A 23,119-nucleotide genomic window follows, 5' to 3' on the forward strand; every position below is an offset into this window, starting at 1 on the left:
CCATAATGTGACTGTTCTGATTATAACGTAACTTCTCTGATTTTATTAAAACTCTTGCAAAATTCCTCGTTATAATGTGACTTCTCTGATCTCTCATTCCCAGCATGTTTATCGCACTCTGACCTGCTAACATCTAATTTACACACTCTTGAAGTATCTTTCTTCCAAGTTTTACATTCTTCTACACAGCATGTTCACTAACAAGTCTCACTCTCTTTAAATTTGCTAATGAAGCGGTTGTTTGTTTTTGTGCAAATGCATTTGTAAGAGTTATTTATGCTATGCCATGTTATGAGTTAGACCTTGAACACATTATATGACAATTTATTCCTATGTTGCTGAGAGCTTCTTGCACAGGAACTGTTCCATTAACAATTTAATTAACCTTTTGTAGAAGCCATTGAAAGCGAACAACATGAACATAGCGAAAGCCTTGAAGAAAGTCTCGAAGAACATCCAAAACAAACTAAGTCTGAACCCACAAGTTGATCATGACCCTCCCCACTCAGTTGTCCATGACCACCCTCGCCATTTTCTTGAACATACGCCTCCCAATGAAGCAAGATCAAGTGTTGTACCAACTGCACGTCATGTCGGTGAAGCAAGTTCGAGTGTTGTACCACCTCAAAATGATGGTGATTGCTTATTTAAACCAGTGGTCTTTTCCTTAAGGTCGCTCAAGTTCTACACTGACAACTTTAGTGATGAAAATATTTTGGGACAAGGATAATCAACAACTGTTTATAAAGGCACTCGTCAAGGTTTTCCTGGCACATTTGCAGTAAAAAGAGTGCAGCAGGAGGAACTGGATCAGAATTTCACTCGGAACTTGAGGCTTCAAAATTAGTCCGTCACCATAATCTACTTTCTCTTGTTGGTTACTGCTTGGGAGAGGGAGAGAAGATTCTGGTGTATGAGTATATGCCTAATGGGACTCTAAGTCAGCATCTTTTTGATTGGGAGGTCGAAGGACTCCAATCACTCACATGGAATCAGAGAATGATCATTGCCTTGGATATTGCAAAAGGTTTGGAGTACCTTCATGGTAGTTTAACTAAGAGTACTATCGTCCACGGAGACTTGAAGCCTTCTAACATTCTTCTCGGAGAAAATATGAGGGCAAAGATCGCAGATTTCGGCCTAGGCTGTTTTATTCCACACAACAAATCCTCCATCCGAACAGGAAACGCACGAGGAACATTTGGATATATCGCGCCAGAATACGCAGGTATCTTTTATAGTGAAGCGTATTGATGCATCTATTCTCTCTGTTTTTTTTTTTTTACTTTTTAAAATGATATTTGCAATTAGTATATTAGTTTTTGAAATTTCACCGGGATAAAGTTGTTTTAGTAATCATAAAGTTGTTGTATGTTCATTGCAGGTTCTGGCACCGTGGCACCTCCAGGTGACGTGTACAGCTTCGGCGTCATGTTGATGGAACTGATGACAGGAAGTAAAGCAGTGGATGACAGCAGGGGTGAGGATAGGCGGAGTATTGTAACATGGTTCCAAGAAATGCGCAAGGATGAAAACTTGTTAATAAGTGCGGTTGACGAAACAATTGATACCACCGAAGAAGATACGCTAGCTACTATTGGCATTATAAGAAAGTTAGCTTTTAAATGCACTGAAAGGAGTTCAGGTCGCAGGCCTGACATGTCTCGTGTGGTTAGTGTGCTTTATCCTCTTGTAGAAAATTAGATATCATCTCCTGATGATGAGGAGAGTGGTATAGGTGGTATTCAGCTTAGCAATCAATTGTCAGACTATGTCAATGAGTGGGAGGCGGAGGATCAAGGCGCAACATATTATGGTGTGTATTGTTTTTCTTTTTAGTAATTAGAAGTGGCATTTCTTCTTGTTTACACAGTTGTGTTTGATTTAATTGATGGATGAAATGCCAGGTATGTTGTAGAGACGGTGTGAGTTCCAATAACTTATATATGTACTCTTCTTATTAATTAAATCCTTTGTTTAAATTATGCAGTTTATCACTTTTCAAGCTCAAACTAACTAGTAGTAACTGTGATGACCTTCTCGTCTCTTTAGAATTTGTGACACAGCGCTTAAAAGTTAACTTATATATTCAATTGAAGTTTTGGTAGATGGAACCAATCTTATGATGGTCTTGTTATGAAAGAAAATGTTATCTGTTTTTATCAATAATCTTAAAATGATAATAGTGTTTGATCATGTTTGGTAAACAATCTTAAATTGAAAGGTTGGAAAGAGAGAAATCTTTCTTTCTCTTTTAGGATTAGGGGAGTGCTAATCAGGGGTGTCAATGCCAACTTATGTGATGAGTTATTTCAGAATTCTTCTTAGCATTTGTGACAGAATTGAGAGAGTGATTTGTAGGTTTTGGTGGGGAGGGAGGGAATGAAGAGAACAGGAAAATCCATTGCTGTTTCATGGATGTTGTTTTAGAATCTGATAGTGAATCAATCAATCATTAGGTGTCTAAAAGTGGAAAAACCTATACCTAATTTGTATGCAGGAAATGTCTTGTTAGGGATTCAGGAATGTGAAAGGATGTTTAGAAGCATAAGAAAGATAAGCATACATTTTTCATCCATTTCTGCTCATCAAAAGTAACAAAGTTTATGGTAGGTGTAATGGTGTATATAACCTTGTTACAACTTAGAATAGAAAAGTAGTCAGTTCATCGTGAAAGTTGAGGGTTTTCCAACAATTAGTTGTTCACGTCAAGCAGATCCCTTGAGGTAACTTCTGGGATTAAGTTAAATGTACCATGTACTCCAATAAGGTATCACAACCTATTCTTGATCTAATATTGAGTCACGCGTATATGTCAATGCTCCATATTTTAAATGTAAGGCGTGATGGAGTGGTGTTGTTGAGACAATGTGACCGAACTAGCTTCTGTAATTAAGTTAAGCATAGTCCAAAGGAGATTAAACAAAATCAAATCATCCACTCAAAGAACCATGTTTATTTCATCAATGATTTGCTTAGTGACATTATACTTTCATGTTCATGAGGTGAATAAATATGGTTTGATTTTTTAATCGAAATCCAAAACGAACCAAATAGCAAACTTGTTTATTCCACATGATTCTAATCATTGCACAATTGTTTTAGTATATGTGGTCACAAATTATTACCGGAAGCTCCAAATTTCTCATTCAGCAAATCATCACCACGTTAAACTCAACTTTTGAATATTGAATAGGTATATACCTATACTTCACTCTCAATCCTTTGAACATCCTATAGAATTTCATTTTCCCAGTAAGGAACCCAGTGAGTGAAACGTGACTATAAAGTCACTCACATCAGATTCACCAGTATCATCTTCCCCCTCACCTACTTCATATGGATCCAAGTCACACTTGTTTTTTCAATTGTTAATGATGTCACGGGCAATATAAACATCCTGGGACATAATTATAAGATATACAAATAAAGAGAAAATTGATACAGCCTGGATATAGAGATGAACTTATTTTACTCAATTCTGAGATTCCAACCAAGAAAATAATGAAATAAAACAATATTGAAGTTCAATAAGAAAAAAGTCACACTTTATTATAGTTCATAAGGTAAAATTCCATAACTATGATCATACTGAAATTTTATTCATTAAAGTGAATAAATAACCCAAATTAAAAAAACTAGATTTTACTTTTTGCACTGATTCAAACGATTTGAACCCTTACAGAGAATAACAGTAAGGAACCTGTTGGACAATCTAGGATTCTTTTTCAAAGATAAATAGAACATAAAAAAAAAAAAAAAAAAACATTACTAAAAGTTCCTCTCCAAAAAATTGACGCAAAATTTGATTTCTACGTTCAGATTTTGTTAATTTTATCTTAAACTTTTGCCGTTTTAAAAAATTCATATTTAATTTGTTTTATGGTAAAAAATTCTAAATTTTAGTTAATGAACCTTTCTTAGTATTCTAAACTTGTCTCAAAAAAATAGTACAAAAATTTAAGAGTTTAAGGATAATTAAACAAACTTTGTTGTAATAGGGACTAAAATTAAAAGTAATTTTTTTTTGTAGGGACTTAAAACCATATTAAAATTAAGCAAGGACTAAACTTAGAAGTTCCCAATTTTATAGGGACCAAAAACATATTTAACCCTATTTTATATTTTAGGTATGTGGTTCAATTTTGTTTGGAGAGAATGGAAGGAAAAACGAGATGAGCAAAATTGCCTCTAAGCCAAATTTAGGTGCCCTCTAAAGTATTTATGTAAAATTTGAACTTAAAAGTTATATTATTTAATATGACCTTAAATATTTGCAATGTAAAAATGTATTTTCACACCGTCTCGTGAACATAGTTCAGTTGGTAGGACAATGCATTATTATATATAGGGGTCGGAGTTCGAACCCCGGACATCTCATTTATTCACCTTATATAAGGTGAATTCTAGTCACTAGACTACCTGACAAAAAAAAAAGTAATTTCACACTCAATTGACAGAGACACTATAATATAAGGTGATCGGGGCCTGAACTTCAAATTTGTCACTTATTCATCTTAAAAGATGAATTTAAAGTCACTAAATTACTAAATAAAAAAAAATTCATTTCCCTTTCCTTGGTTAAAATTTATCCGCTCCTTATTTATTTTTTTTTAATTAAAACACTCTAAACACAATGTAATTTCAAGAGCACCTTCGTATATGAAATTTATATTAGGGCCTCCTAACTTAGTAGCCTAGAATTATAAATGTATTAATATTTTTTATTTTTTTGGTGAACTATAAATGTATTAATATTACTTTCGAGAAATAAATTAAAATACAAAAGCAAAAGTATTGTGCATAGATATTAAACACAAATAAATGAGTGTAGTTTCTTTTCCGTTATAACAATATGTCAGCATCAAGCAATTTTTATATTCATGGATCATGGTATGAAACTCATGGTCAGTTAAACATTCAATTGGTGTTTGACTGCTTTGATAGGGAGTTTTGAATCATTAGTTCACAAATTAATGTTTTATTATGAGTTTATTTTAATTTGTATGCGCTAAATAAAGTGATTAAGCTCAATTCATTAGTAAGATTTAGATTAAGAAAAATTGATATCTAAGATTTAGAATTGATATTGAGTTTAACGTGCGCCTCTTCAAATTTAAATGGGAATATTGATTAGTTTCATTGTAGGAATGTATCCTATTTCGCAAGACTGAATTTATGTTGATATCTTTGGTTTAATTTTGGGTATGAACTTTGAATTTCTAAAATTCATTTTCTTTAAAAATTGTAAGCAATAATCAAATGGAATCTCGTATACAAATCTCGAATGATGAAATGTAAATCATCTCAAAGTTAGTTTTAATTTTTAAAATCACCATTAATATTATTTTTGTAAAATGAGCTATGATCTCAGATTCAAAAATTAGTTCATAGTAAGATGAAACTAAGTTCTCGTCTTTAACTGACATAACTCCCTCGAGTTTTAACGTCGTTGCATGCCCAAAATTGAATTCGAAATTAGAATTTTGATTATGGTAGAAGAAACTTGTACCATCTCATCTAAGCATTCAAGTGCTTTTGAGTTTCTCATCTTCAATCTAACTATCCTATACTTAGATCTCACTTTCAAAAACTAAAGCCTTAAGATAAGGATATTCTAACCACAAATATATACATCCAAAAGTCTCAAGAATTTTATTAATAGTGAAACTCAAACCATTTCAATAATATTTTTGATTTATAAATGACCACTTTATATTACGGTATAGACTATAGTCTATAGATAATGAAGCTGTATATTTTAATGTAAATACCGTATACAAAATAAGAACCTTTCTCAACCAACAACTGCTCCTCTATTTGTGTCTCCTTTCTTATAACTGTTGCTTAAAGCCTCTTCCAAACAACCTCTCTCTCTACAATTCCACAAATGGAAACATCAGAGAATTCTCCTCCAACGTTGGAGGACCAAAATACATCGGTGTCCGTACGGAGAGCCTTGGAGCTACTCCATCTGGACAACCAGGACATGAAAATTCAGGCTGCCAAGGACATCCGCCATCTCACCAAAACATCCCACCGTTGCCGCCGTCAGCTCCAACAAGCTATCACCCCACTTGTTTCCATGCTCCGAGTCGACTTGCCGGAATCCCATGAACCTGCTCTTTTGGCCTTGCTTAACCTCGCTGTTCAAGATGAAAAGTATGTATATATACTTGAACTTGTTTCTTGTTTTTTCATCATTTTCTTGTTTTTTCATCATTTTCTTTTTTGTTATTCAATTTTAAATGGATTTTTGAAATATATTATTTAGAGGAGGAAACAAATTACACACGAGAACGAGAAAAGTTACACCAACGGTTAAGAATTTTGTGTTTGTCTTTATTTGTTTTGAGAATCTTATGTCCATAACATAAGGAAGATGATTCATGTTTTATTTTATATTTTTAATTAAAGTAACATTAATATTTCTTCTACAATCATTCCAAAGGATTTAAATTTTGTATGCTAAGTTACGACACTAAGTTCTTATTATTGATCTAAGACAATAATTGTTTCTAAAATGATACTTTATCAACATTAATCTAGTTCCTAGTTGAATTTTGGATTACTACGACCCTTATAAAAAATCGGAGTTAAAAGACAAAATAAATATAAGATTCTCAATTTTCTCCCCAATTGAGATGCTAGAACATTTTTTGTTGTTTTGATGGTATATAAGATGTATCAAAGCCTTAAACAATTTATGATTTCCTTATATATTCCTTACATTAGTGTCTCCTACGGTTTAGCAGCAATTCATGAATGTCATACAGTTTATCAATTTAATAATTGGATGAATGCATACAGTTTATCAATTAATAATTGGAAGTTTAGACAGTTGAAGCTCATCAATTGGATGGTTGTTTTTATTAGGTTCAAACTATGAGTTTGACTTATTATATTTTTCTTAGCCAATGAGATTATTTTAATTCCATGACTTTGCTGCAACTATACAGTATTATCGCTCTTATATGTAGTACCAAAATCCTGTTGACTAGAAGCTGGACCCTGCACAATTATGGAATCCAACCTAGATAAGGGAAACTGCCAAATTACAGATATGAATGCATATTACTAATCAATAGACAAATTTTTCTTTTAAAATGGACAAGTTATATATTGTTTTGTATTTTACAAAGGAAATGTTAAAAATAAATTTATTTTCTATTAATAAAATAAACCATCCATTTTATAGGCTTAATTTTAGAAGATGGTTCTTGACTTGAGGCCCATAACATTCAATTCAGTGTGTAAGGTGTTCAACTACCAAATGACTTTTTTTCCAAATTTTTGTACTCCTCTCATTAAGACTATGCTTGTGAATTGTGATATGGTAGGTTTAAAATAAAGATGGAATGGAAGCAAAAATGAAGATTAAATTGTTTTGGTTTGCTAATTGTTACTTGGTTGTAAATCAAGAAACCCCACTTTCAAATTTTTACATTATTATTGTACCAATGATTCTCAATTTGAAATCTTGACCTCTATGTTTTCCATGCAGTCAAATAAGCTTTGTTTGGTTCATGCTTCCTTTTATACCAAATGCTTTTGATAAAAGAAAAGTAACCAACCATACTTATATAAATGTTCTATTTCTATACTCAAATTTCCTTTCTCTTTTACTTTTGGTCCCTAGGAGAAAAAGTTTCAGAGGCTTAATAGTTATCTAGCAGTGGATAGGTTGTTGGTTTGATAAATTAGTTATAATAAATCATGGAAAATTATGCATATTCAATCTTAAAAACAAAAAAAAATAGATTATATATTCTCTAATCATTGGATCTGAATTCACACTGCATTAGTTAATCTCGGCTACTAATTTAGATCGGTCGGCACATATTGCAACTTCATCAAATCGTCTTTAAATAATCTACATCATTGATTTGAGACTAGACGGTTAAGAAGAATTACTGCATCACACATTTAATGTGTGTAAATCAGAAATGTGTGTAGATCGGTCGGTACATATTTTATACATTACATAGTTATTAAAAGTTCAATAATTTGAACATTTTTTTATAGGAACAAAATCAACATTGTGGAAGCTGGTGCATTAGAACCAATAGTTAATTTTCTCAAGTCACAAAATCAAAATCTACAAGAGTATGCAACTGCATCATTGCTCACTCTATCTGCATCAACAACCAACAAACCAATCATCACTTCTTATGAAACAATTCCTCTTCTTGTTAACATTCTTAGAAATGGAAGCCAACAAGCTAAATCTGATGCTGTAATGGCTCTATCCAATTTATCAACACACCATGATAACCTCAACACTATACTAGAATCAAATCCAATTCCTTTTATAATTAACATTCTCAAAACATGTAAAAAGTCCTCAAAAACAGCTGAAAAATGCTGCAGTTTGATAGAGTCGTTGGTCGATTATGAAGAAGGAATAGTTTCATTAACATCGGAAGAAGGCGGTGTTCTTGCAGTAGTTGAAGTTCTTGAAAATGGAAATCCACAAAGTAAAGAACATGCTGTTGGAACATTGTTGAGAATGTGTCAAAGTGATAGGTGTAAATATAGGGAACCAATTTTAAGCGAAGGTGTAATTCCAGGACTTCTTGAACTAACTGTTCAAGGAACAACAAAGTCTAAGGCAAAATCATGTACACTTTTGCAGCTACTAAGAGATTCTGATGTTGAAACAAGATGTGAAATTGAAGGTGAGACTCTTGAGAACATAGTGTATGATATTATATCTCAGATTGATGGTGATGAACAATTTGGTAAAGCAAAGAAAATGTTAGATGAAATGGTTCAAGTTAGTATGGAACAAAGTTTGAGACATTTACAACAAAGGGCTCTAGTTTCTACCACAAGTGATGTGTCTATTACTAGTTGTGCTTCTGAAGTTTCTTCCAAATGATGATAGCATGGTATTGAATTGTGGTCGTGGTTACGGGTACGTTGTGAACATTTATATTGCATGAAAATGCAGCCAATGCGATCGAAATTGCGGTTGTAATTCAGTTGCGAAGACCTCAAAATCATCTATATTGCATTTACGGCCCGCGATTTAATATTATAGAAGATAATACATAGTTAAAAATGCTAGTCCAGGCCATGTATAGGTATCAAGTGACTGGTAGTGGTAACTGTTAATAAATTGAAGCTATAAGAAACTGATGTACATAATGATATGCAAGTGAGTAGTAAAGGGTTTTATTATTATTTTGTCCCCTCATTTTTACAATTGCATAAACATATGAGCTTCGAGATCTAAGATATATTTTAATAAAATGGTACTCTTATATAAGTTTAATAAAAAAGTTGCTTAGAGATGGTATCTCTAAGTTATAGCTTGTGATTGTGATATGATTGTATGCATACCAAAATTTTCTTTGCAAGCAGCATAAAATTTCTTTGCTGAAGGTGTGTTCTCAACACAATTACTATGAAGATTGAAGACTAATGTATCCCTTCATTCCCTATAAAAAAATGAATGCACCCTGCATTTGTGTAAGGACTCTAGATCATATGTATGTAGTGTCTTGGATTTTCTCCAATTTTGCATTAGCCATTTTCGATCCCTTCGTCATTTTCAAATTTGAAATCACTCCTTTCTCATTGCGAGTTTCATTTGTGCCTTCATCGAATCTTGCTAAGTAATCATCTTCACCTACAAAAGAAACCTTAGGGGTACATTTAGAATGTTTGTGGGGTATTGGGCCTAAATAATCGAACCAAGATGGCCAATTTTTAGTTTGACCCATTGATCCACAACAGCATTTTCCTGCCCCAAGCTATATGAACTGCTAGGAATTCTGCTCATTACCTAAATGGATTCGCTCATTCCCAAAGTAAATGACTGAAATGCCCCTACACATGTTAACATGCACTAGTGGGAATTACAACGTAACTTAAGATACGTTGCGTAGGTTAACATGCGCTAGTGATATTTGTAGAATAACTTAGCGTAAGTTAACATGCGCTAATGTAATGTGTAACGTGAGTTAACTAACGTTCATAGCAGACAACAGAAACTGCAATAAATGCAGTGCAATAACAGAACTGAAACTTGAAAGGTGTAGAATGACCCATAATCACGCCACACTCATAACTTAACCGAATTACGCCAGTTTAACAAGATTATCGGATAATACGACATAATCGATCCAAATTACTCAAAAACATCGTTCTTCTCACAATCACGTAATCACACATAAACGATCCAAATTTCACAAATTCGCCGGTAATGACCGGTAATAATTTAAACACACTTAATGACACGTAAACGATCCAAAATAAATCATTTCATATATTTATATAATATTAGTTACATATTGACAATAAATATCAAAATTACACAACCAGCCACCAAGAAGGTTACACAACCGGCCTGATAAATTTGACGCCAAGTCATGGTTATGAACTCCACAAAGCATTGCAATCCACCATTCTTGTGTTTTTTTTTCAAAGAAGCATTTCAACCTAAACGGACAATTACACTTCCTTGAGCTCGTGCCTTCAAGCTTCGGCTTCTTCCTCGTCTTAGGTGGCTTGTATTCACCACTCCTCTCACATTGCATCGTCATGTATGGCACTATTGTACTAGATTTATCTGTAGAAATAGTAAATCCAGCCCTAGCCGCTTGTTGACGAATCCAACCAAGTAATTCTTCTCGATCTTTCCATCTTTCATTTGTTGTAAAAAATGACCCGGTGTTTACTTGAATAATACGAACACCGGTAGGTACCGGTTTAGGCTTCTCTTCAAAGTTACCGGTAGGTACCGGTTTTGCTTGGTTGTGAACTATGTGAGCTTCAACTTGAAAAGGAATTTTCACTTTAAACTTCACATCATTGGTTGGTTTTCCTTCGCCGGAACCTACGCCTACGCCGGAAGCTTTATTTTTGCCCGGTTTCGCCTCAACGCCATCCTCCGCCATATTTTCAACCATGCCACTCAATATCTACTCAATAAAAAAAACAAAGAAAAAAATAAATAAATGACTTGTGCGGCAAGCAAAGCAAATAAAAAAAGTGGCGCAAAATTTCAAATTCTAGGCTACTGTCAGTAGCGTGAGTTAACTCACGCTAGTCCTATCTACCTACGCAACTTAAGTCACGTTTCCCTTACAACTAGCGTGAGTTAACTCACGCTGAGCCCTACGCCTACTGAAATGAAAAACGAAACTACCAGCAAAAATGAAAAAGTTTTGACGATACATTACATGTTCTTTGATGCTTGATGAGCGTAGAAACTTGTTTCCTGACGATTTGCAATGATTTGAAATGAAGATTTTTACCCAAAATTTTGCACTTTTGGAATTTTTGGAGGTGGAGTGAAAGAAAAAATGGAACTTTGTGGTTTTGAACAAAAATAGTATTTAACGCATGCAAGTTAACATGCGCTACGTGACTTAAGTCACGTAGCGCATGTTTACTTGCGTAGGGGTATTTCGGTCATTTACTTTGAAAATGAGCGGAACCATTTGAGTAATGAGCAGAATTCAAGTGCTACTAGTAACAGTAACTGTAATCGTTTGCTTTGTTGGAAGTAAATGTAACATTCCATAAGCTAATTGCAGTATAAGTACTTACATTACAATTCATTAACAACACATCACTGGATTTTAGATGCATGTGCAAAATGTGCAAAAAAAAAATTACACGTATATAAATTAAACTTTTTCATCCCTTAAAAATCTGAGATTTTTTCTAGTTTTTTTTTTTATTTTTTTATTGAGGGAAGATTTTTCTAGTTATGACGTGGTGATATTGGTTATGATGTGGAAGAGATTTCTCTAGTTAACTTGACTTAATCAATATATCCGTTATTTTATGCATATCCAAAAAAAAAAAAAAAAAAAACTTAGTAGTTATTTAAAAACTGGTCCTAAGCCAAAATCTACCACGCTACATTTCATAACTTCCCAATATTATAACTCGCCAACTTCTCGGAACTGCTACTCACTTGAGAAATTATCATCAATGGCCAACAAACGTGAAGACATTCATGATCATGACGATGAACTTTCAAGTGTTGAAGAAGGAAACCCTAACGTCATGCAACTTTGTTGTTCATCAAACAATGCTATCACCTTGATACAAAAGGTAAGTGTGACTTAATTGGTCACTTGTCTCATAAATTAATATCAATTAATTTTTTAATCAAGAATGTGGAGACATGCTATAATTCAAGGCGTTGATCACTTACGAAGAGAATTACATTTACTTCACCCTAAGTATATGTTTTCGTGGTGGAAACTTTCTTAGACATCAAAACTTAACAGCAACACCGTATTTTGATGTCATTTCATATAATTTTCCTTTTTTTTTTATTTTTATTTTTTTTACTTTCCTCAGAATCGAACCAACATTGAAAACTAGTGTATTTTTTACTGTTTGGGTATACGATGTTGGATTCTTTGTGTTCAAATATCGTGTTCATTTGACGAAGAGGTTTAAATGGTTTTTAGAGATAATGATTTTGAAGGTCTAAGTCTAGCTTCTTAAATCTATGTTTGATATATGCTAGAATTGCGGTGATCCACGGTGATTTTGCATAAACTATAAAGTGTAGCTTTTAAAAAGTCACGTGTATCACTGTGATTCTAACATACCCACAGTAAAACCAAATATACATTAAATCTTTCATCCAATCGTAACCAAAGAGCAAGTGAAAGTTCGTGCCTACAACATGTTGGATACATAATACAAACCATGTCATTTTCCACAACATTAAACGTTTAGAATTATAATACACATGAATTCGGACACAAAATAAATTTATGAGTAAAATAAAATAAGACACATGTGTATTGATTAATTTATTTTCTCTTGATTGTCACTAGGTGATTGCAGAAATCATTGGGACATATTTTGTGGTGTTTGCTGGATGTGGGTCTGTAGCAGTGGACAAGATCTATGGGTCTGTCACATTTCCAGGGGTATGTATCACTTGGGGGCTTATTGTAATGGTCATGTCTTACTCTGTTGGTCATATCTCTGGAGGACATTTCAACCCTGCTGTTACCATCACATGGACCATCTTTCGTAGGACCTCACTTAAAGAGGTACTTATTTACATTTTTGTGATTAATAACTTTATAAAAAAAATTTAGTTTCATAAGTGACTAATGCTTTAATGAATATTTCATTCATTTGTGTTCTATATGAATCATTCTAACTACCATATGTTTTCTTGTGCATGTAGGCTCCACTATACATTTTTGCTCAGTTGGTAGGATCAACGCTTGCGAGTGGAACATTATCACTAATGTTCGATGTCACGTCCAAAACTTATTTTGGAACCGTACCAGTTGGATCAAATGGCCAGTCTTTAGTTGTAGAAATCATCATCAGTTTTCTCTTAATGTTTGTCATTTCAGCGGTTTCAACCGACGAAAGAGCGGTATGCACTCGTAAATATCTACACATTAAGGGATATACGCTTGTCGGTGCAAAACAATTTTATACTAACATCCAATGATGATTACATTTTATTTCGCAGGTGAATGATTTCGCAGGTGTTGCAGTTGGAATGACTATAATGTTGAATGTCTTCATTGCTGGGTAATTAATTATTGGTTAAATACTAATTTTTTGCATGACAAATTAAAACTGTCCATGAGAGTGACATATAAATAAATAAAACTGAATTTAAATTTGTTGCAGGCCTGTATCAGGAGGATCTATGAACCCAGCAAGAAGTATTGGTCCTGCACTTATAGTACATGTTTACAAAGGACTATGGATATATGTGGTTGGTCCAATTGTTGGAGCTATAGCTGGAGCAATTGCATATAACTTTCTTAGATCCATAAAGTCACCTTCAGAGTTAGCAGATGAACAATTCAGGAACATTGTTGTAGGTTGATTAATTAAGAGTTATGTAGTATTTTCTTTATTTTTAAGTAGGTACTGCTTTGGTTTAATAGCTAGTGTTTGATTTTTTAGCGTAATGTAATAAATTATGACTGCATTTTATGCTATTAGTAGTGGTTAATAGACATGTTTACTTTTAAATTATGGAAAATTAGTGTAATAGAATTGTTTGGATTAGTTCATTTAACTTTGTCTTGCCCTGCCTAACCTTTTGTACTTGTGCCAATTGTTAGGTGCTAAAATCAATTCTCAGACAATTTATATGTTATAAGCTAACAATTTAGTCCTGTCATGCCAAACATAGTCTTAAAAAGCAACGAAAATACATGGCAACAACTGAATTAGTTCATGGCATGCTAAATTAATCAATTCAACAAAGGAAGTTTATATATAAGAGAGAGAGAGAAGAAAAAAAAAAGGGGGGGTTAAAATGAAATATAAGACAACGTGCCAAAATATGAAAAATAAAATGGGGATGAACAAGAAGAATAAGGAACAAAAATAAATCAAACTGTTGTTCTTGATGAGTAAGATCAGCTTCATGAAGTCACCCAAATATAATAGTGATTGACATTGCTCCCAAACAAGCCAAAACCATAAACCCTACAGCTCTATTTTGAGCAGCAGAGTAATAATAGTATACATCCGTAGGCTCACCCGACACATATATGAACCTCGGTGGAGGTGGTGTTGGTGGTGGTCGTGATCGCGGTGGAGGTGGAGGTGGAGATGATGGTTGTTGTGGTGGTGACGGTGGTGGATTACTATTTATTGGGGAGGAATACTCGGGGAGCGGTAGGGATTCTGGTGGTGGTGTAGGAGGTGGTTGCGGCGGTGAAAGTTGTTCATCACAAGGGTTTCCACAAGGACATGATCCACATTTGATTTCAACGTCTAATGGCTTAGAAGCCAATGATAATTGGTCTAATTTGCTAGATGAGTATGCATTAATTGTGATGAAGAAAAGAAGAACTATTGTAAATATTTGAGAACTATGTTTTGGAGACACCATTGTATGAGTAGTGACTTTGAATTTGATTGATTTTGAGGCAAGGTATAATAGATAGAAGAGCTTGTATATGAAGTAGGGTGTGTGTAGAATTTGGTTATGCTATTCTTGGCTTACTTATATTGCACGAATGCTGTGCCAACGGCTCAAAGCAAATATTACTCATTAAGTAACCAAAAAATTCGAGTGGAAACTTTATTTAATTAGTGTATTTGTATTTGTATAAGTTTGTGTGTTTAGTAGAAACATGATACTCCAAGATAAGAGTGTAGACGAGTTTTATTTTTATTTTTATGGAAGAGTGTAACCAGTTATAAGTTGAATTATCGAATATTACTTGATATTTTAACTCATTAATATAATTATATTTATATGGGAAATTAATAACTGTTGAATTTTATGTAACCAATTATGTTTTTAAATTCCATGAACAAGAATTAAGGAGCAATATAAGATGATCTTTAAATTTGTTGATCGAGTGGAGTCTAATGTTCGAAAAGTTATTGATTTGAGTCCCATACCCTAAACTTTTATTAACAAAAAAATAACATTATATCTTTATTCCCAACACTTATATGATCTAAGTATATATATTCTTGCCTTTTGCATCAGGCATGGTGATGATGATGATGAGTGACTCTCTGCCCCACCCTTTCATTTACAGTTTTATGATACTATTCAACTTAATTTGATAGCTGGTATGAGATAAGGTGTTCACACAAATATAGTTGTTAGGGCCGGCTTAAGAGTAAGACCATCAAAACCTCCACTTTAGGCCAATAAACAAAAAAAAAAAAAACATTAAATTTTATTAGCAAAAAAGCAGCATGTGCAAACAAAATAAACCTTATATATTAAAATTTGCTTAGGTCTCATTTATTTTTGAAGATTATTTGGCTCTGATAGTTGCTTGTGCATTGGAGAATCTAATGTGTATATATATGTGCAAATTAAAGAATAATAAGGTACAATAAAACTAGTGAGTTATGTCAGTTTTTATAAGATAAAGGCTATGCTCTTAAAAAACTAAAAAATGTATACAGCAAAAAAGAGAAAGAGAAAAAAAAAATATGTCGTATTTCTCAATAATTATTAACGTACTTCAATAATGAAATGCCTCTACTTTTTTTCTTCTTCTTTTATTTTTCATTTTTTTTTTAATAAAAATGCCTCTTCTTTTTAGATTTTGAATAAAAATGCCTCATCTTTTTAGATTGTGACAAACGTTAGTTCGTTAATAAATTAGTGAGTTATGTTAGTTTTTATAATTTGAACCCATGGTTAATAATCCTTCAATGTTTCTCAAGAAGGTTATATTATGATCATTAATTACAAAATGCCTACTACAGTGGTTCACTTTGCATAAAGTGTATATAGTTGCCATTATTCTTCCCTGTTAGTGGGTTTATTCGATACCTTTATTTAATGTAGCTTGCACTTATAACATAAGAATCTCTCGCTTATGCTTTTTCCTTTTTTTGTGTGACAAAATTGTGGTATTTTTCCTAACATCCTTTATGTTGTGAACCTTATAAAAGTATTAGGAAGAGAGAACACACTAGCGTTTTAGGAATCTCAAATTATTTATTTTATTTACAAACATTTGAATGTTTTAACGGCGATTCAAATTGTGTTCTAACTTAACCATAGTCTAGGTTCAAATTTAGCTTTAAACATGCAGCAAAAGTTTATTGTCCGTTTGAATTCCAACAAGTTTGAGAGATTAATTTTCGCAAATGCATAGGGAGGATACCAGTTTACACAAAAAAAGTTGTGTATAATAAAGTTAATGGATGGTAATACGTAGTGGGTCAATCAATCTGAAAAGTGAGCTCCATATAAGTAATAATGAAAAAAAAATATTAGACCTTAACTGGTCATGCACCCTACTAGTAGAATCCTAAAAATCGAAATTTTTTTGAGGATTTACCTAAAATCTGAAATTTATGGGTGGAATCACTTCTACAATGTTTTAAATAGGTAAATAATTCAAAATATTATCTTAATTATAAAACCAAAATATATCTAATCGCTAAAATAAGTGTAATGTTCAACCTTGTATCAAAATATACAAAATTATCCCATAAAATCATTAAAACATCCAACAAACAATAAAAATAAAATAAAAAGTCTTGCTAACGAGTGCCCTAAAGACATTGGTTAAAGATCCCTTAATAGAAACTTTGTATTAGTAATACAAGAATTACTTTTGTCTTAGCAATAATTATACCACTTTTTAATACAAACTTAATTATTTTAGAACTTTAACCATTGCTCCAAGGGCACTTTTTAGCATTCCAAAAAAATAATATTCATAAGCTTTAAAGTTGTTGACAAAAAACTATCCAAAAAAATTAGAGTTAGGGTTTCACCTTTTTAGTTTAAATGTTTGGTTAAGTTGTTTGTTATTGAAAGTATTGCACTCTCACGCGTTAAATGAGCTTATGGGTCACAAAGAAAAAAAAGACTAAAAGAAAGACTTTATTAAAGTAAACTTGTTTAAAATTGGATGAGATTGTCCGATTTTGTTGCGGGTTAAATCGCTCAAACTCAGTACATTCTCCAATTTCACTATTAAACAAGTTTGTCACTAAATTCACACCTTAAAACGTAAGCTCAAGCGAATTTAGGAGTTAACACTCAAGTTTGGTGTCTATCTTTGTGTTTTTTTTTTTTGTAGATGTGGTTTATGATAGCTAAACAATATTTGTATCATTATCCGGCTTTGTTCCATTATGGCACATCTTGTGTTTGTATTTTTAAAGTTCAGTGCAAAATTAGGAAAATTCACTAAATTGTTTAATTTTTCTTTCACAAATTGATGAACTAAATTGCTTTATAATATCAAGGTTGCACAAAATGGTATTGTTGGCTCACTTTCTTACAAATAATCACCTCATGCTTATACCTTTGTAATTAATTGAGCGTGATTGTTTAAGGACCATAGATAAATAGAATTGTTATTTAAGTATTAAAGTATCTATATAGCATTGTATGTGTTTATCTTTTTCTTTTGCTTCCTTTATACGAAATTTAAAAATATGCATAAAAACCAACGAGACTATTTGATATTAATAAGTCTCACGTCTAACAATCATTTCCTTCCCCTAAAAAATAATAATTATATTCCTTATAAATATGTACAGCCTAAACAATTGAACTAAAGATGCATGTAACCAACAATGATAAACAGTTAATTAATTGGTCACAAATCTTAATAATAATATACAAATGGGAAGAAACAAATAGCAAAAAATTTTGCACCAATCCAATGTGTCAAATCCTCAAGCCCCTTCATGTCACATCACCATTAAAAACTAATTTTATTTTTGCCATTTTAAGCATTCACACAATACAAACAATAAAATATCATTATCACATATTTTCCCTCTTCAATTCAAATTTCAAATTTCAAAATTTTTCAAATCATTCTTTCTTTCCCTTCTACCTTTTCTCTTATGCCAACATACATCATTTCTCTCTCTTTCATTCCAAACTTATTTCTTTTTCTTCCTCACTTTCTCTCTCTTCCTCTTCCTCACAACTCTCTCATGTAAACCTCACTCTCCCTCCATGAAACCATTTTTCCTCTACCTTCTTTCTTCATTTCCGATCAACTTCGGCTGCCTCACACAGAAATAAAACCACCATAATATTCCTCTCTTCATCCTCTTCAAAACCCACTAATTAATTTATAGATCTATCAAGTTCACTCATGAGGTGATTTCTAAAATTGTTGTTTTCCGACCACCGTGGACTGCCTATGGAGAAATTAAGCAGAATATCTCCTTCACCATGAATGCTACAGTAAAACACACAAAAATTTATCTTCATCGGAGAAACTTCGCCAGTGACCAGCGCACCGGAATTCGCTTCCGCGGCGCCGGAGTTACAATCAGAAGCTTCTTTTATTTTCATTCAGATCTCTTCAAAGGTTATTTGTTAATTTTGTTTGTTTTTTTTTTTTTTCTCTTTTTGGATACATTTTGTATTTCTCATTCAACCACTTGCAATAATGATAAATGATTTTCTGTTTTGATTTTTTTGTGCAGCAATAGGTGGAGAAAAAATAGAGGAATTGGAACAACTGCAACATGTTGTGATCCATATCTTTGTTTTCCTTGGTTAGTGGTTTTCTGACCAGTTTATAGTTTTAACAAAAAACTTCTTTTTATATTTCCTTTAGATTAAGGTTTTGTTAAATGTGTAATTTTATAATTTTTAGATTAGTCCTTCAATTAAACTATTGTAATTGTGTAGCAAAAAATCCAAGTCATATCGACTGAAACAATTGAATGATTTTTGGAGTTTAAATTGAATCAACTTGATAATTAATTCAAGACAATTGTTCATTTGTTGCACATGCTAATTAGTTTACACATTGATACACAGATTCATTTTGAAATTCAAAACAAGGTGTTTGAAGATATTTAAATGTGCATTCTTTGGAGAATTTGTGAATAAATTTACATGATTTCAACTTAAGAGGGCCAATGAAGTTCTGTTCATGATTTTGGATTTCATATGATTTTGGATTACATGTGAATAAATGTACATGTAGTTTAATTTTTGGATTTCATATGAATTTTTATTGTGAAATTGAACACTCACCAAGTGTTTGACAAAATGTCTCAACATTGAAAACTGATGGCAAATATAAACAACAACATCTTGGTCTTTGTTTGGTACTTTTATATACAATATTAAAGTTTATTGGCGGTTCTGTCATGTTTATTTAGACTTTACTGGTGTTGTTCCTTGATAAAGATATGCAATTTTAAACAAAAACACATTTATTTAACTATACTTTTATGTGATTCATGCTAATTTAAAGGTTCTATGATTGTTACTATAATAAATATGTTAGTAATGGTTCTATGAATAAGTTAAGGTCATAAGTTTGGTTAGCTCTTAATTTTTGAAAGAAGCATACTGCAGACAAATTCAAATTACAAGAGTTAGTATCTTATTTCATCATCTTTTGATGCTATTATTTGTGTTAGTTTTTATTATTATTAGAAAACAATTCTTGCATCTAACACACATTCAAATTTCAAATTTGAATGTGTCTATCATTTTTAAATTCAAACATATATCCACTAAAAGACATGCTTACACACATTCACAATGCTTACATCACACATGCCAATTTCGTCAAACATCAAAAAGAGATATTATTTGATTTTACTTATACTTTGTTTTGTCATTAAAACTTCAATGATTTCTAAGCTTAAGAGTATTTCCTATAATGAGTATAAAAGTACCACATTTTTGTATCTTTTATGCAAGCTTAAATCATGACCTATTTATCTAGGTAGAAAAAAAAATCCTTTATTTTTGGTGTTTGGAATCTTTTACCATTTTCATGAGATTGAGATTTAGAATCATATTTAAATATTTACATATTGGTCAAGTTCAGAATTTGAATCTGAATATGACACATCTCTTTTTTTTGTTTTTTTTTCTTTCACACTCTGTCTATGTTTGGTTGTTTGAGCTCCAATAGAAGACCTCTGTTCAGATTTTTGTGTTTTCTTTTAATGCTCATATCTGCCTACATGTTGCTTGATCGAAGGTTTTTGAAGAAATTCCACATCCATATATAATCAAGATAAAGAGAAGGGTTGTTCTTGATGATCTTAAACAAGTAAGATCAATCTTATTTTTATAGATACTACTTAATCAGGTCTTATTAGTTATTCATTCAGTGCACTCATATTTCAATGTTTTGGCAGATTTTGAAGCGTTACATGAGAGATCAAGATTTGTATTTGAGATTAATGGCCATGAGGTAACTTCATTTCTTAGTTTAGATTTATTTTTTTGTTATTAGTGATTTTCCTTTCTTTCAATTGGTCTTTATATATGGGAGATTTGTAGTAGTGTGGAAGATATCACAATAGAATTGGCCAAAACTAACCAATGAGAAAAAAATTAGAAGTCTTTTCTTTCTACAAATGACCAGTCCTATTCCATCTGCAATTTTCTTTAAACACAAGATGCTTTGTTGGCCCCCCAAAAAAAGATGATATGTTGTACACATGACCAGTCACATTCTATCTGCAATTTTCTCCCTTTTCAATCAAGTTTTCAAATTCAAATCCCTCCAAAATATTTTATGATCCCTATATTTGTGGCTGACAGTGTTGGAATTTCACATTTTGCAATGTCTATGGATGTGGCCTCACTGATTGCTCCTTGGTGTCAAACTATGGTAAATATTTTTTACCTATTAGGTTGATCCTTTGCTATTCTGGGTTTTTACTATAAACTCAATTGTTGATCCTAATGCTCTTTCCATACACCCTATGGCAAAGTTTTTTGTGGGATTTCAATTCTAGGAGTAAAAGGATTATCATCTTTTTCTGATTATAGTCTTAAACTAGCTATCATATTCTTCTATATGAAATTTTGTGAAAAGTCCATATCTTTGAAGATACTAATTGTTAGCTGAAATATTTTGTACAAATTTACTCTCTGTCATTTTGAGTTGATGGGCCACAAGACAAAATTCCTGTTAGGAGCTATATCAATTTGTTGTTCATATCATTGAGCTTTTAACCTTTACTTTATTATTTTGCCAGCTTGCATGTATTGTTAAGTTGACACTAAGTTTTATGAATATGTCATGCTATCTTATTTCCAAATAGTTAACTAATCTAAATGGGGTTTTGAAATGCTTGACATTTTTCCCCATGGCAATTTCTTTACTAATTCACTTAACAAGTTAACATATAGATTTATATTGAAGGCCTTTGTAAATCGTGAAAGTGTTTTGACTCCTTTTGGCACTGATTGGAAATATAATTGTTAGTGTTATAACTTATAGGTTCTTTATCTATTGAACCAGGGCCTGTTTTGATTGATTTCATGATGCCCTTGCTTTTTGGCTGTTGCGGTTCTATGAACTAAGGTAACATCCTAAACTTTAGTTCTCAAACTATTGTACCCAAACATGGATATTAATATATTATAGTATCATCTTTGATTAACTGTCTTGGTTATGCTTTATGATCAATGAAATACTTTAGGATGATACATTTAAGTAATTAAATACTTTTAGTAGATTATCGTTATTTTTAAACTTATAATCAGTTTGATGAGAGAGAACGATATGTTAGGATCAATGGAAGGTTACAGAGATGAAACAATATGTAAGGGTGGAATTGAGTTCCCTATGATACAAAACTGGAACAGTTATGATGGGGTACCTGGACAAGAACCTGTTTTTAATTCTTTCATGCATTTGATGGTTAAGATTAAATAGGTATGCAATTTAACAATATTAGATTTACCCTGGGATTGACTTTTAATTTTAATTTTTTTTAAATAGTACCTCTTCTTAATGTTAGTGTGGAAGATATCACAACCAATTACACGTTTGAGAGTTTCTCCTTCAAGGTATCTAATTAATTCTACCCTTCCTATCTTCAGCCATCTGTTAGACTATGTTTTCTCAGCTAGGTTGCATTTTGTTTTTATCACCTTCCTATTTAATTTCAATCTCCCTACTGTAGTTCCTTTAAAGAATATTCATTTTTGTTTGTTAGAAAATTCACTATTGACTTTGCAGAGCCATTTCATAGTGCTGAATTAAGATTTTTACATAAATGATCATAAATCAATGATTGTTGGAAAATTGATACTAGAGAGGCAGAGTCATTTTTTTTACCAAATGACTGCAATAAACCAAGTTACTTGTCTGTTTTGAATCACAAGAACACATTAAATTTGATATTGTCTGTGTTAAATGCAATGTTCATTCAAGTTTTATTCGAATTCATTTTCCCTTTTGGAATGGCGATGAAGAATTTAATGATAAAATTATTGTAGATTAAACAGTTTTCACTTGCACTCATTTGAAGACTAATAAAACAATCTCCCTACTTAATATCATTGACTTATAAATTTGCTGGTATAGGCAATATTGGAGCAATGGGGGACTAGCATGTGACTAATTTTACATGGATAGGAAGGTGTTGCTATAAGCTTCTGCAACAAGTATAAGAGTGAATACAACTGTCTATCAAGTTCTTCAATAGTGTGTTACATACAAAAACAATAGACAATTATTTAAAAAAAGTATATAGATTGATTGAAAGGCAAAAAATATTAGACAATTGTGTATTAAGTTCTTTATCAAATTTGTAACTCAAAACTGATTAAATTGATATAAATGATGTATGATTTACGGGAAGCATAACAGATGCTTACTTATTTGTGAAGTAGATGTTTAAGCTATTATTGACAATGACTTTTTACTAA

At 32.1% G+C, this 23,119-nt stretch overlaps 3 protein-coding genes and 1 long non-coding RNA gene across 7 annotated transcripts; all 4 read left to right on the top strand.

Moving 5' to 3' along the window:
* The first annotated feature begins 415 nt into the window (after positions 1-415).
* LOC11428950 (receptor protein kinase TMK1) lies at positions 416-1,704 on the top strand. The gene is made up of 3 exons (XM_003616329.2): positions 416-672; positions 783-1,228; positions 1,385-1,704. Exons 1-3 carry the CDS (start codon positions 416-418, stop codon positions 1,702-1,704), a joined length of 1,023 nt encoding a protein of 340 aa, XP_003616377.2.
* Positions 1,705-5,693: 3,989 nt separating this feature from the next.
* Positions 5,694-9,186, top strand: LOC11426107 (U-box domain-containing protein 3). Its single transcript, XM_003616330.4, has 2 exons — positions 5,694-6,162; positions 8,026-9,186. Exons 1-2 carry the CDS (start codon positions 5,891-5,893, stop codon positions 8,879-8,881), a joined length of 1,128 nt encoding a protein of 375 aa, XP_003616378.1. The 5' UTR covers positions 5,694-5,890; the 3' UTR covers positions 8,882-9,186.
* A 2,807-nt stretch (positions 9,187-11,993) lies between these two features.
* Positions 11,994-13,965, top strand: LOC11438361 (probable aquaporin NIP-type). The gene is made up of 5 exons (XM_003616332.3): positions 11,994-12,072; positions 12,813-13,034; positions 13,175-13,372; positions 13,472-13,533; positions 13,636-13,965. Exons 1-5 carry the CDS (start codon positions 12,025-12,027, stop codon positions 13,835-13,837), a joined length of 732 nt encoding a protein of 243 aa, XP_003616380.2. The 5' UTR covers positions 11,994-12,024; the 3' UTR covers positions 13,838-13,965.
* Positions 13,966-18,318: 4,353 nt separating this feature from the next.
* LOC11435585 (uncharacterized) lies at positions 18,319-23,119 on the top strand. 4 transcript variants are annotated; one of them, XR_003012094.2, is made up of 8 exons: positions 18,319-18,788; positions 18,907-18,978; positions 20,430-20,501; positions 20,590-20,645; positions 21,705-21,767; positions 21,976-22,121; positions 22,207-22,255; positions 22,776-23,119. It is a non-coding gene; the product is annotated as an uncharacterized lncRNA (long non-coding RNA). The 4 variants fall into 4 exon arrangements; XR_003012089.2 differs by having other exon boundaries at positions 21,976-22,255; positions 22,776-23,108; XR_003012087.2 differs by lacking the exon at positions 21,976-22,121 and having other exon boundaries at positions 18,323-18,788; positions 22,188-22,255; positions 22,776-23,108.

This window comes from Medicago truncatula, chromosome 5, assembly GCF_003473485.1.
Source record: "Medicago truncatula cultivar Jemalong A17 chromosome 5, MtrunA17r5.0-ANR, whole genome shotgun sequence".
Taxonomy (NCBI): Eukaryota; Viridiplantae; Streptophyta; class Magnoliopsida; order Fabales; family Fabaceae; genus Medicago; species Medicago truncatula.

Bases quoted from the DNA above. Each gene is read 5' to 3' on its own strand.
- LOC11428950 (XM_003616329.2), top strand. From the start codon at position 416: ATGAACATAGCGAAAGCCTTGAAGAAAGTCTCGAAGAACATCCAAAAC. The intron at 673-782 runs GTCGCTCAAGTT...GCACATTTGCAG, and splicing joins CCAGTGGTCTTTTCCTTAAG to TAAAAAGAGTGCAGCAGGAG. The intron at 1,229-1,384 runs GTATCTTTTATA...TGTTCATTGCAG, and splicing joins TATCGCGCCAGAATACGCAG to GTTCTGGCACCGTGGCACCT.
- LOC11426107 (XM_003616330.4), top strand. From the start codon at position 5,891: ATGGAAACATCAGAGAATTCTCCTCCAACGTTGGAGGACCAAAATACA. The intron at 6,163-8,025 runs GTATGTATATAT...ATTTTTTTATAG, and splicing joins CTCGCTGTTCAAGATGAAAA to GAACAAAATCAACATTGTGG.
- LOC11438361 (XM_003616332.3), top strand. From the start codon at position 12,025: ATGCAACTTTGTTGTTCATCAAACAATGCTATCACCTTGATACAAAAG. The intron at 13,373-13,471 runs GTATGCACTCGT...TTTATTTCGCAG, and splicing joins TTTCAACCGACGAAAGAGCG to GTGAATGATTTCGCAGGTGT. The intron at 13,534-13,635 runs GTAATTAATTAT...AATTTGTTGCAG, and splicing joins TTGAATGTCTTCATTGCTGG to GCCTGTATCAGGAGGATCTA.